This window comes from Carex rostrata, chromosome 27, assembly GCF_964058835.1.
Source record: "Carex rostrata chromosome 27, lpCarRost1.2, whole genome shotgun sequence".
Taxonomy (NCBI): Eukaryota; Viridiplantae; Streptophyta; class Magnoliopsida; order Poales; family Cyperaceae; genus Carex; species Carex rostrata.
Genome location: NC_135944.1, coordinates 4,035,268 through 4,050,314, shown reverse-complemented (window position 1 = coordinate 4,050,314; position 15,047 = coordinate 4,035,268). Strand labels below are relative to the sequence as shown.

At 32.5% G+C, this 15,047-nt stretch overlaps 1 protein-coding gene and 1 pseudogene across 1 annotated transcript in view; one reads left to right on the top strand and one right to left on the bottom strand.

Moving 5' to 3' along the window:
* Positions 1–6,229: 6,229 nt before the first annotated feature.
* Positions 6,230–8,408, top strand: LOC144544985 (senescence-specific cysteine protease SAG39 pseudogene; annotated as a pseudogene).
* A 1,560-nt stretch (positions 8,409–9,968) lies between these two features.
* Positions 9,969–15,047, bottom strand: part of LOC144544903 (uncharacterized) — a 51,342-nt gene continuing 46,263 nt past the window's right edge. Inside the window, exons 6-12 of the mRNA XM_078293447.1 lie at positions 12,774–14,357; positions 11,636–11,874; positions 11,097–11,273; positions 10,890–11,018; positions 10,675–10,805; positions 10,519–10,594; positions 9,969–10,419 (exon numbers count right to left, since the gene is read on the bottom strand). Coding sequence (XP_078149573.1) covers positions 10,216–10,419; positions 10,519–10,594; positions 10,675–10,805; positions 10,890–11,018; positions 11,097–11,273; positions 11,636–11,874; positions 12,774–14,357 — 2,540 coding nt within the window. The 3' untranslated portion in view covers positions 9,969–10,215. The remainder of the gene's footprint in view (positions 10,420–10,518; positions 10,595–10,674; positions 10,806–10,889; positions 11,019–11,096; positions 11,274–11,635; positions 11,875–12,773; positions 14,358–15,047) is intronic.

The window sequence follows — 15,047 nt, the reverse complement described above, 5'->3', positions numbered from 1 at the left end:
AACAACTTCCTCCACTTTGCTCCATCCTACATTCATGTCAAAAAATGCGCAAAGAACATTTTTATAGGTACAAACTTCATTTAAAATATTGAGATCAATACCCAGTACTCCTTTGTTAGTAAGCACAAATTCAAATTTACAAGCAAGATTATGTTGCGCTGCAATTTCATTGAAATAGCACATTTTTTCAGGAAATTCATTCAGGTCATTCATCATTCCTCTAATATAATCTATGTCTGATTTAATTCCATTGTAGATATTAAAAGCTATTGTACGAAAACACTCCAGAATGCACTTCACATCCAATGTTGGACTGGACTTCCCTGCATCTCCTATGTAAAATTGTGGTTTTGACCATGCAAAAACTTTATTACAAAGTCCCCAATCATTTAGGACTCTCTCATAATCAATTTCTTTTATTGACCATGGAGGATCTTGCTCCACAAACCCAATTATTCTTTTGAACAATTTGAAATCATTATCAATAAAATGTGCTGCAACACATGATATAAAACGTCGGGCTTTTGGATTATCAAAGGGCGCCACGCTAAGGCTGACTTTAGAAGTTAGCTTGGTGATTTTCTCTTTCAACTGGGCTTTTTCTTTTTTATAAAAGGTGAGGCAGTCTTCCTCAACATCCCTCCGAGTTACATGGCTATACGATGGCTGAAGGAATCTTGCAAACTCTTCCAGAAAAGGATTCTCCACATGTTCCAACATGCTTTTATTATCGATTACCATTTTCACAAAAAGCTCTCGGTTTTTTCGGGGATCATACTCCGATTGGTTCTCTTTGTTTTCAGAAAGTTCTGTGTTTATTTGTTGGACATATCCTAAATGGTTCTTTCCTAAATTATTCTCTTGGGATCCAGAAGGTTCTGTGTTTGTTTGCTGGAGATATCCCAATTGGTTCTCTCTGTTTCTAGAAGGTTCAATGTTTATCTGTTGGACATATCCCAAATGGTTCTCTACTAAATTATTCTCTTGGGATCCAAAAGGTTCTGTGTTTGTTTGCTGGAGATATCCCAATTGGTTCTCTCTATTTCCAGAATGTTCAATGTTTATCTGTTGGACATATCCCAAATGGTTCTCTACTAAATTATTCTCTTGGGATCCAAAAAGTTCTGTGTTTGTTTGCTGGAGATATCCCAATTGGTTCTCTCTGTTTCCAGAAGGTTCAATGTTTATCTGTTGGACATATCCCAAATGGTTCTCTACTAAATTATTATCTTGGGATCCAAAAGGTTCTGTGTTTGTTTGCTGGAGATATCCCAATTGGTTCTCTCTGTTTCCAGAAGAGTAGGATGGTAGAGTAGTTATTGCATCCTTGTTTTGGGTCATAGTACAAGCAACACTTTCGAGATGTCGCCGAAGATGAGATGTTCCATTCTTGCTATCGCCACCTAGGAGTCCTCCACAAATGTTACATTTTGCCTTTTTACTACCATCAGGCTGTTGGTCCTCAGTAAAATTATTCCAGATTTTAGACCTTTTCTTTGACGGTCTCTCATGAACCTTTTCTTTTCCTTTCTTCAACATACTATCAGAAATCTTATTTTGCACAATGTTTGAAATGATAATGGAATTGCAACCTGTTTCATAAGTGACTTGAATTAAACTATGAGCTACTTAGAGTGACTGAATCATATATATTTGATTTACTAATTAATATGGTGAAATACACTTTTATAATCATGTAGACAATAATTTGTATGCAGAGAACATTGGAAAGCACCATATCTTTCTTGATTACTAGATCTAAGTTTCTTTACTACAATTCATAACTGGGAATCAAATTAACAGTATAAACTAGCAAAAAAGAAAAGAGATTACTGGACATACCGCTTTGGATTTGTACTGTGAATGTTATCTGATCCTTGGATCTATGCTGATGCAAATGGGCATGGATCTAGATGACAGCAACTGAGTTCATTGCAGAGAGAGATCTTCTTGGCTGTTCTTAACAAATCTGTGAGCATCAAATAAAAAATAAAAAACCTGTGAGCCAAGATTTCACATACTTTGTTAAAACAAACCTGACCAGATATGAGGTAGATACTTAAATTTCACAACAAAAAATAGAAAGCTGACCTCACAACTGTAAAAGCACCGCATGGATCTCGCACATCACTCGATCTTCTTGGCTGTTCTTAACAAACTTGCTCTCTCTCTCTCTCTCTCTCTCTCTCTCTCTGCTTTTGGAAAAACCGAGTCGGAGGCTGAGGCTGGTGCCTGGTGTCAACGCTCTCTTTTTCAAAAGCTCTCACTTTACTTTTTCTTTTTCTTTTTTGAAAAAGCTCTCTCTCACTCTCACTTCATTTTTTTTTTATTGGAAAAAAAGCGCTCTCTCTCTCTTTTCGAAAAACCAACCTCGCCTTTTCAAAAAAAAAAAGAACATGGAACGGGAACTCTGTCTCTCTGTTTTATTGGTCCATTTATTTTCAATTTCTTAACATTTTATCAACATAACTTGACCAATGTTCGGTTGCAGTTGCCGAATCACATCAAGATTCGGTTTAAATATTGAATCAAATTTGATAACATAGTTAAAAGGATGCTACATGTTTTATTGTGCTTCTCTTTTCATTGTTTTAATTAATGACTGTTTTATTTGAACTTCTTTATTCATCAAACTAATGCAAATATTTTAAGTACTATGGTGGTGTTTGGTTGTGGACTAAAGCTAAGGAAGCTTAAATTGATTATTTCAACTTAGACCGGTCTAAATTATTAATGTTTCGTTGAGATCTAAAGTTAAATCATAGTTTAATGGAGAGAGGAAAGAAAAAAAAAATATTTTCTTAAGCTCATCAATATTTTGGTGCGCTTAATTCTGAAACCTTTCATAATGACTACAAATGAAGAATCCAAAACAGTTATCCCAGAAATCTTTTGAGAAATAATGATATACAAATGCCACACATTATTTTATTTAATGATTTTGAATTCGATAAGAAATAGAAGCATATATACTACGCAATTAGAATATTTTAAAACTAAGAATTCTACGTTCAATGACTACGTAGTTTTTCTTTGATTTGTGGACAATGCATAATTATATGAATTTAAATATATATTAGATATGACGCTCTGCGTTGCTTGGTTCATTCATTGAATAATTTTCTACTATATATGTTTCATATATTTATCAAAATGAGTTCAAAAAGAAGGGACAATATCAAGTATTTCTTAGAAAATAAATATATAGCAATATAAAATGCATGTTAGTAATTAATAGTATCATTAATTATTTGATCAAAAAATATTTATGTTTTTATTATATTTTCGAAAAAAAATACATCTCAGTTACTAAAATGCTACTGTATTATATATTGCACTAACAATTTCAATATATACGGTTCCAAATAAAGTTATATAACTACGAATTAATTATTATAAAATTCACTACAGATAAATTTATAAGTATCAATTATCTTAGAAAATAACAATATTTATAAAATAGTTGTTATATAGATTTTAATTTTAATAAGATAATCACATGTTTTCTTATTCATACTTTTGCCCGATTGAATTGCGTCGTCGTTGGATAGTTACCAGTGTTGTACATAACAGTATGTGATCGTCGGACGGACAGGATACCGTTCAGCGATTAATTGGAAATAATATAAAATAATCGGTCATAATTGGAAATAATTAGCTAATTAGTTAGAAAAAAATTATAACGGCTTGGTAACCGCCAATGATTAATCGACCAATTAATCAGTCTAAATGGTTGTTTTTTACAACACTACTTGTCACATGTCAAATAGATAAACGAAGGAAATTAATCAATTAACATATTATTGAGTAGGTAAAGTTACCGGAGAGTGATCATACCTACCATTTAAATAATTAGGTGCGGCCAGACTTTCAGTGTAAAAGAAAGTAAAGAACTAAACACATCAATTATTTAATTATTATTACCTAGCAAAAGCTTAAAACACACCACTAGCTCTCTAAATACTGTTCCAGAGAATAAAGAATAGATAAAGCCAAGGCGGCTGTCAAGACAATTTTTCTTGATGTTTTGTGGGGTTGTGGTGGTAAAGAATCTGCATTCAATAAAAATTTGTTCAATTATTATTTTGCCGAAAGTTGGTACGCACGCGATGGGTAAGACAAATACCAAATTGCTGTTTCTTCCAAGTCATATCACGAAAGAATTTCATTCTTGTTCAAGAAATTAGTTGTTCAAAATTTTAGTTGAAAAATTGTTAATTTCTTGTACAACTATGTCTATATGACTTCTATTTTAAAGTAGGATTAAAATTCTTGGTACAATTCTCATTCTTTATGAAGTATATATTGTTCTATGATTGGTCTATGTTATCAGTGTTGCCTCCACCTAATTAACTTCTCAAAGAAAGAAATTAATGAATTGAAACATTTTATGGTTTCATAATAAGTAATTAAATTAGTACGAGTAGCTTCCCAGGTAGTCTAATTTAGTATATAATGGCAATTAATATTAGTACATTTTTTTTTATTTTTTGAGAAACTTAGTAGTAACTACTAAGTGTTTAATATTAGTACAATTTCAATTATGTTTCTTTGTCACCGGTTGTCATTTGAGAATAAACGTAGGTTGGGAATTCACATCATCTGCATTAACGTATCATTTGAGTTTAGATCTGATCCGTCTGTTATATATATATCAGTTTGAATCATAAAGAGTCATACATACATTACAAGCGTAGACCAGATCGACGATCCAGATCTAAACTCAAACAGTTTATTACTGCAGAGGATTCCTACTTACAGGTTGATCTCAAAATTATATCAACCAATTATTCCCCACTAGGTATCTAAGTTGTTAATTAATGAGGTCAGATTTTACACACAATGGTTGCTATAATTAATTCATACGCAAAACCCAACAGGGGGTCAACTTCATGCAACTTTTGACGGGCCCAGTTTGGGTTAGGATCTGTAAGCCCACTAATTGGTCCATTAATTTAAGGCCTAGTCTCTTGTTATAACAGGCCCATGTTATTGGGTTTAAAAATATTTTAGCATCCGAGAATCCATTATCTTGATACAAGTTAATGGTTGAATCCTTAAATTTTTTTGAATGAAAAATTGCAATTATACTTAAAGATATGTTTGCTGGTTATTCTCGTTAATGTAAGCAATTACAATGTTTTCTCTAACTTTTTATTTTCTTTTCTTTTTCTCATACATCAAATGGGTTGACCCCTGCAGGTACTAAGTTGTACTCGGAGAATAACTTCCTGCATAAGAAAAATTGAAGATGGAATATGTTCCACACAATACTAATGTCTGTTGTTTGTCCTTCACTTAATGGCAGATTAATATATTGTTCCTCTCTTGAGAGCTCCTAAATACAAGCCTGGTTTTGTTCACTTTTTGTTTATTTTATAAGTTTCTTGAATAAATGGATTGAAAGCCTCCTGATGTTTTCAGTTATGCTAGCTTCAGATCTGGGACTTATTAAACCGACATTATTGCTTCTTTTAATAAAAAAAATGGTGGAATTACAGCTTCTCATTGTTTTACATTGTTTGAGGTTTTGTATATTATTTAATTGAACAAAATTATTTAACTAGAATTTTATGGTTTAACAAACTACATGATGAAAGAAAGCCAATGGGACGCTCGATTGCAATTTAATTTTATGAAGTTTAATTTTCTTGATTCCAATTTAATCCACGAAGATGAGCCACACACATGTCATACATTAATTTTATCCGTAAATATTCTTTGATGTATGATTGTAAAAGATTTTATTATGCGTCTATTTCTGGATAATTTGTGGAGTTTTTCCTTTCTTAAATTAAAATAAATTTTTAATGAAATATTTCGTAATTTCATGCGTCTGACTATTGAAAATTAAGCTGAAAGTAATAGATGGTGTGCAGTATGTATGGGAAAAATAGTAGTTGTTGTTTTTTTTGTGCATCTCGATTGGTCTTAATTATTAATTTATTATACATTCCAGTGCAGTGTGCTATTTTTAATATCTTTTGTTTGTTCCAAACAAGTGAAAAAAAATAGTTGTGGAAGGTCTTTTTCGTCCATTGTATTTGAATATAGTTGGATTGTGAATATTTAATAAAAGAAGCAACATGGTTAAGCAGAGACCGTGTGCCATTAACGAAAATGACATGAGGTGGAAACATCTATACAAGTGATTGTTGTTCTATAATCGATCCAATCTCGCAAGCATATTAAGTCTCCTACTTTCCTAACTCTGTATAATATATTTGTAATGGCTACCTTCCCAACCACTATTCTACCCTTATTTTCTGTTCTACTTCTCTTCGGGGCCCTAGTTTTTGTTGCCGCAGTTGAGGATCCATCGTTGTTGGCTTATGAGAAATGGATGAGTGATTTTGGACGTGTCTATGGTAGTGACACTGAAAAACAACACCGTTTCGAGGTGTTTAAGGCAAACTTTGAATTTATTGAGTCGACGAACAAGCAACCCGCTCTGACATATACTTTGGGCCTCAATGAGTTTGCAGACCTTACTAATGAAGAGTTTGTGAAAAAGTACGTTGGGTTCAAGAGCCCTAGCGGTTCGAAAAAGGCCACTCCATTCAAGTATGCAAATTTGACCGCAGCTCCTACTTGCGTCAATTGGCGAACTTCTGGTGCTGTAACTCCCGTGAAGGATCAACGCAATTGCAGTGAGTTAAAGCTAGATTCATGCACTTGTCTTGTTTTTACATAATGACTTCACTAATTCAAAACTGAGAATTTGAGATAATGATTGCTTAAATCCTTCAAAAATGTAAACTAGTGAAGGGGACCTCTATCTCTGTAGCTCGTTTGAGTTTTCAGACTACACCAATATGTCTTCTTCTAGATTTAAATCCCAGCTCCTAAAAATAAAATTTAAGGAAGTGACAAGTGCATAACTTCTACAGCTTATCAAATTTTGATCACTTTTGTTTACAAATTTTCATAAATGAAGATATATATATATATATTTTGTAACTAAAAGAATACATGAATTGGCAATGACTCGTGATGCATTCTACCCCAGGATTGTAAGATCCCGGACCTTATTTTTCTTATCGGTGGGTGTATCTTGATTTTGTCCATTCCATTTTTTTTCAGTTATGTCTTTTGAAAACTTGCATACTTGTATAGATGTAAAGAAACTTCAATATTCTCTGGATGAAATAATGTATCAAAATCATAGACGGAATGAAGAAATGGAGGGTATAAACTGTGATTTTTTTCTGCCACCGGCTCAATGGAGGGTATAAACCATATTTTTTTCTGCCACCGGCGCAATGGAGGGTATAAACAAAATCAAGACAGGAACATTGTTGAGCTTATCCGAGCAAGAGCTAGTGGACTGTGATTTTTGGTGCTCTGCATGTAATGGAGGATACATGGACTATGCCTTTCAATGGGTGATTTGGAATGGCGGCATAACGACCGAGTCAGACTACCCTAAGACCTACCACTATGCAGTTTCACTCTACTCATACCAAGACGTAACGCCTAATTGTGAGTCTTGTCTCATGAATGCTGCAGCAAACCAGCCTATATCTGTTGTCATCGAGGCAGGTGGCTCTGCTTTCCGATTCTATAAAAGTGGTATTTTCACGGGGACATGTGGGACCAATCTAGACCACGGCGTCTTAGTAGTTGGATACGGTCCTTGCTCAACTGGCACACCCTATTGGCTGGTGAAGAATTCATGGGGCACTTCATGGGGGCGAGTCTGCCTACATCCGCATGCAGAGAAATGTAGCTAGCACTGCAGGCCTGTGCGGTATTAGTAGAGTGAAACAGCGATTTGGACTCCAAGTACATTTTAATATACTTTCAAGTGATTTTGTACCCATCTTAATAAATAGCATTAAAAATTCTGCGCTGTTTTTATTAAAATTCTGCACCATTAAAAAACAGCGATTTTGTACCCATCTTAATAAATAGCAAAAAAATTTCAAAAAATGTAAAATTTGGTCTCCAAGTACATTTTAATATAGATTGAATATCTAACGGTTTGGATTGACAATTTGGACTTTGAAAATGAAAAAAATAGATGTTGTAACTTTGTTGTAACTTGATCCCTCCTCTTATAATATATTTCTCCAAACTCTAAAAAAAAAAAAAAACCGGGCCACAGAAAAAATCTGCGCTCGGAATAAAAAAATCTAAAAAAAAAAAAAATTTCGGAGCGCAAATTTTTTCTACGCCTCGGAATAAAAATTCCGGAGCGCAGAAAAAATCTGCAGCCTGGATATTTTTAAAATTTCACTCAGAACCTAGTTATTTTTAATAAAATATATTTTTTTGGGTATTTTAAAAAAAATCGGCAGTAGAGCCGCAATATTTTCTCATAAAGGCTTTTTGGTGAAATGTTTTTATTCAAAATAAACAACAAATGTCAGGGACTGCGTCTTGGGTCCCTCAATCTACATATTTAATATTATTGTTTTAAATTTATCTTTTCAATGATATATATAAAATTAGCAAAAAATAATAATGAGTTTGTTTTATTTTCAAAAAGGGACATTTTAAGCAACTACATTAATATGGGAAGAGAATCAAGGTATTAAAAAAAATGTGAACATAGTTAGGAGTGTTCATCGGTCCGGCTTAATTAGTTTTTTAACATAATTGAGGGGATTTAGATTAAACAATTCAGCTTTTTCGGTTAAATGGATCAGTTTATTTCATTTTAAAATTGGCTTAATTATTTGATTCGGTTCATAAATTTTTACAACTAGTTAGATCAAATTGAGCGAAATTTGCAAACTCATTCCCTAACCGAACAAAATATTTAAAAAAAATTCAAAAATTATAACATAATGTATATTGCTTGGATCGGTTTAACACCGGTTAGACCAAACCAATATATTTTTTAAATCCATCTTAAAAAAAATAAAAAATTAATAAAAAATATTTATGTTTATGATTAATCTTCTTATTTCGATTCAATTTAGCAAACTGAAATTTAGTTCGGCTTGATTATTAAATTTATTTCGATCAATTTAGTTGTATTTTTAAAAACCTAAGAGAATTTAATGCACCTATCTTATTTCAATTTTAATCGAACATAGCAACTTTCTTATTGTCATCCTTTTACCCAGGACAGAAAGAAAAGAAACATTTGTCTTTTGACATTGAGATGTTAATTCATGCATATTTTGCTCTTCATTTTTTTTTTTAGAGAAAATGCCCTTAGGAAATAGAATGACGTTTCCTTAAATCATCTAATCGGAATTCAAAATCAAACTGAGACTACTGGAATTTATTTTTTATTTGATGAGATTCAGGGAATTTGTCTATTAACACAAACAATACCTTCACCTTTTAAATTTCTTATATAATTAATAATTGTATGCTGTTAAATTTCTTATAATTAATATTTTCTAATATTGTGGCTAATTTATTTTTTTAATATAATGCCTTCACTGCAGTAAGAGACGGATTTAGTTTATTAATAATTAGTGCTTCCACCTCTATAAACTAAAAATTCAAAAGGTGACCACTATAATTCAAAATATTTTCATTTTATAAGTAAAAAAAGTTGTTTCATTTAGAGCAAGTTGAAAATAGTATTTAGAGTACTATATTTATTAGTTTGATGAATAATCGACTTCAAAGAAAACCTTCATTAAATAAAAAAAAAAAGGAAAAGAGACACACACAATAAAATTAGGTCCAAGGGATTAGGCCCATAAGATAAAGCCCCTCTAAGCTAATTAGAAAAGATGAAATTTTTTGACAATCAAATTATGTGAATAAAATCTTTAGAAATAGAAGAGAAAAGGACCAATTGGCGCACCCTCTTGTGGTTGTGGAACAAATTATGTATTCGGAAGTTAGATTAGGCGCATATGATTTTTTTCTCTTTTTAGAAATTAAGAAATGAAATCTTTGGGGAAGGATTTTTTTTCCGGAAAATAGCTGAGACCGCACAATTCTCAATGTAAGCAATTGCAATGTTTTCTCAAACTTATTGCCGAAAAATGTAAGGAAATAAATTGTAAGCAATCACTCTGTAGTAACTTGTGCCAAGAGAACAATTTCATGCATAAGCTTACAATAATAAGTTTCACAGTTCCCCACAATTGTGCCCCAAAACTTTTTGTGTGGGCCATTTGTACACTTTACGACAAATAAAAGTTTTCTAAATTATAATTTATTTCTTAAATTGAAATAAGTACAACAAAACCAAATCATTTGAAGGAGGGTTTGGGGCGCTAATTCTTGTTGATATTTTATTCTTCAGATTCGTATGATTCTTCTGATTCTTCTGAATCTCCTAATTCTTCTGATTCTTCTGATTCTCCTAATTCTCTTGATTTGTATAATTAATTCTTCTTCGTAAAATTTTATTTTCTTAATTTCATCTTGAATATCCTTCTTCTCATTGATATCTGAAAAGATTAACTCGCCAACTAGCAGTTTCCTAAACAAGTCAATGTCATCCTGCCAAGTTAAATACATCATATATAAGTACATTGAACAATAAATATATTTCTTCTATGAAAATTGCAAAATAAACCATTATACAGAATAATAGCACACCTGTGTGAATTCATCAGCAAGCTTTGATCCATCCCATAATTTCATGTATTTGAGTGCAAATAGACCACAAGAAAACCTAAAACACCAATTGGGATACTAAATCGAATGATATAAGATCTACGGAAATCAAGTGAACAATGATGTAAAATATCATACCTGTCTTTTTGTTGTGGTAAATTCGAAATAACAGATATAGGCCAATTAAGTACGTTGATCTTTGGTCTCCATGCTTGTAGAGTACCTTGGGAATCAAGTGCAGCATCAATACACACTTGAATTCCTAATCTCTGAATGGCAAAATGCAAATATATGATAATCATTACATAGTATGATAGAATATGCGAGCAATACTTATTTGAGAAAAGATATACCAGCTTATGAGTTGTTTCTTTATAAGTAGCACCCTCTGAGTTCAAGGAATTCAATATCTGGAATTGCTTCTTTGAAGCATTGAAAGCCCCAACAAACCAATGGTTTTGTTCATAAATTGGCAAGAACACCTACAAATTATGAATGTGAGTTCCAACTAGTAAGAAGTGAAAGTTGTAATGTGTTGCTCATATACTAATGAAAATTACCAGTTCATTTTGAAGGAAACCCTTCCCCTTCTCGATGATGTGTTCATGAAGTTTCTTTCTTTCATTTATTGATGATCCCCATGACTCCAATATCCGACTATCAAATGTGCTAAGTATCAGGATTTTACCTAATGTACTTACTTGATTGTTCATGATACCAATACAGCAGTTGATAACCTGCGAAATTTATTCATTTGTAATTAAGAGTGAAATATAATAATTGAAACTTGAGAAAGAAGACAATCAAATATCGTAAATATTGTGCTTAGTAGCGCCTTTGGCCAACATTTGGTATGAATGCCAGTTAGGCATTTAACTATACAACTATCCCTGATTAAATTTAAGCTTAAAAATTAAGAACACAATTTGATTCAATTGCCCAAAATTATACAACTGGTAAATGAGAAAACATAACAAATCAAGGAAATGGAAAACAAGGAGCAAAACTATTAGAACTATTGTTGCATTATGGAACTGGACCCCACCAAGTATTGCTGAGATAGAAGGTTTCTCATTATACATTTATAACACAAACGTACCTCATCAGGAATCCATTTGTCAATTTCATCATCATCAATTGGTTCGATGAGACACTGCATCTTCTCTGCAGTCAATCTGGCATCACCTATAGCTACTATTTCTTCTGACATTCTTCCACTCAAGCCATACTTAAGAAAACTTATGGACCAGAAGTCACAGGCTCGTAATGGGCATTTGTATGATGGTGGAATGTGCTTCTCTACCAAGTCAATTGCTGCCTCCTTTTGCATAAATTTCCCTTATTTTAATTCATCAGAAGAAAATGGACAATAATCAACTAAATTGGATGAATAGTTATTGCATCAACAAAAAGATTGTGTTGTTACATAATCTAGCTAATAATCGGGATCAAGCAAGGACACTACACAATTCATATTTCCATTACAAGAATCCAATTATAGACAAAAAAATTTCAAACGTCCATGATTGGTATGTAGCAGCTGGCCCAGACAAAACAAATAAAGATTTTAAATCTAAAAGGTAAGTAGAGCTTTTTTGCTTTTGGGTTGGAACAAATATTTTTTTGAATAAAGATGAAAATAGTTGTCCATCTATTAGAAAAGAGGAGGGTTCAAATGCACCCAAATTTTTGTGCACCCAAATGCACCCTATCTTTTAAATCTTTTTTCTCCGTTTTCAAAGTCTGAATAGTCAATCCGAACCGTTAGATGCGATCTATATATTAAGTTGTGCTTGGAGACCAAATTTTACATTTTTTGGAATTTTTTACTATTTATTAAGCCACTTTGAAAATAACTGATTTTACATTTTCTGGACCATTGGATCAGCGATTTTTCAAAGTGGCTTAATAAATAGTAAAAAAATTTCAAAAAATATAAAATTTGGTCTCCAAGCACATCTTAATATATAGATCGCATCTAACGGTTCGGATTGACTATTCGGACTTTGAAAACAGAGAAAAAGGATAGGGTGCATTTGGGTGCATTTGAACCCTCCTCATTAGAAAATTTAAATTTCAAAGTTATGCTCTACACGTTCAAAGTAAATGAATGACTTTAAATATTGCTAAATGCTGGAACGATTTCTTTATATTAAAAGAAGTTGTGCTGGTACAGGTTTCAATAAAACACTACAAAATTAAAATTATACAAGCATAACAAGATGAAGGTTGCTTACCATTACTGCTTGCATCTGACAACCAATTATGAGAGCACACCAAAGCTTCTAATGTCCTTGGACCCAATTGATTCGCAAGTTTTCCGAACCTCATAAAATCACTGTCTTGGTTCCAAAATTTTCCGAACCCAATTGATTCAGCCAAAAAAGCTAACTCGGAGGGTAGTGAAGAAACAGGGATAGCAAGAATATGACGTGCTATCCTTGAAAGAATTGGAAAATTTGATTTTTTATCCTTCCACCATCTCAAAACATCAAAATCATCACCTCTGACATCCACGCAGCCTTCTTGCAAGTATGTCTTAAGTTCTAACATTCCCCGATCATGTTTTTTTTCTAACTTAATGCATAGGTTCCCAATAAATTTTTCAATTTTATCTCTATCAGAGATGTGTTCCATATAACAACGTTCCAGGTAGGTCGATTTGAATCGGGGATCCAATAGAGAGGCAACTAGCAATACATCATTGCAATCTTTCAAATAGCTATCTGAAACTTTCATCAACCAATCTAAGAATTTTCCTTTATCGTATTGATTATTTGTATAGAAAACTACATGCGATAGCGCATCATAGATTTCAAAAACAATTTTCAGAAACAAGTTTAATGTGGGATATTGAGAGGAAGAGAGAATGGTAACTGCTTCATAAATTGGTTTCATAAGTTCGACAGCACTTTCTACTTCATTCCAATTTTCACATAAAGGGAACCTCTCATTATAACCTTTATATGCATAAAAAACATCTTTGTATGCAAGTGCATTAGATAACATATTCAATGTAGTGTCCCACCTTCTAGTATCATCAAGTTGAAGAATTTTAGGTTCAATGGCAGGTTGATTAATAGGATGCATCGCCTTAGGATCTTCTACAAAGAATTTTATCATCTTCCTTATAGATTCAAATACTGTTTTCAGTTCATTCCTTATAAAGTTCAATAGTTCATTGAACAACCCATCGATAATGCAATGTAACTTGATTGCCCCAGCACCCCAAGTCAACCCATCTAAAATTTCCTTGGAAGACTCAATATTTATTATTTGATCAGTTGTAAATGCAAGTACCTTTTTAGGAAGCTCCCAATTGTCTATGCATCTCTGTACTTGTGCAGTTATCGCCAAAGGATTCCAATCGGTTATAATATTTATACCAATTGTTCTTCTGACCAAATTAAAATCATTATCAATGAAGTGTGCTGTAACACAGACATAATCGGTGGGGTCTCCTCTTGCTAGGTGGGCACTAAAGCAAACTCTTTCTAGGTGGGCTGAATTTACAAAGGTTTTTTTATGGATATTTTTAAACCTTTGTCTCTCTGTTTGATAGAAACCTAGACACTTTGTCTTAATATATGTCACATCAACCGGAGTGTACAATGGCTGAAGGTTTTTTGCCCATGCTATGAACCAAGTACTCTTCACAAAATGGAATGGCAGTTCACATGAGATTACCAGCTTAGCAAGCAACTCTTGGCATTCTATCTGATCATATACACAACTATTACTTCTATTTGAGTGCTCAGAGAAAGCTTGATCAAGGTGTCTCCTCTCAATAATGTTTTCTATGCCAGCCATAGAATTACCTGCTTCAAATCACAAATAATATATAAAAATATATATTAGTGTTAAATTCTATTTATTAATTTCAAGTTATCTAAAAAGAACTATGTTTATTTCATGTTATGTTCTAAGAAAAAACAATGTATACAAAGTGCACAAGAATATTGATAATGAAATGTGGCTCTTATTTAAACTAGATGAAATTCTTTACAGCAACCATACATTCGTTGTTTATGATCATATTTTATATAAGGCCTCGACACATTCATGCATTTGAATCATATATAGTTTTCTTTGCTTGCTATATGTGCCACCAATTAATTCTAATTAGAAACTCTTTGTACTAGTAAAGTAAAAGTGGAATTGGGATTGGTCACTTGGTTGGAGAATCAAAATCGGGTGAATCGGTCAGAATCGTCTGAATTGGATCGGAAACTCGGATATTTTTGACAAAAGCTTGTTTTGTACTAAAAATAATAGAAAAAAATTGATAAATAAAATAGTTTTGATTTCTAAATGAAATAAATATATAGAAGAAAAATAGAGGAAGAAAATCAAACAGAGGGGGGTAGAAAATATGAAAAAACAAACATAAAAATGCAAAATATTGTGGAAATGGATGGCTCCAATGAAGACAGAAATGGAGACAAGAAGTAAAAATTAAATGCAACGCTAAATATGTCTTATATCTTGTAAGTGGCCCCATCTCTCAATAA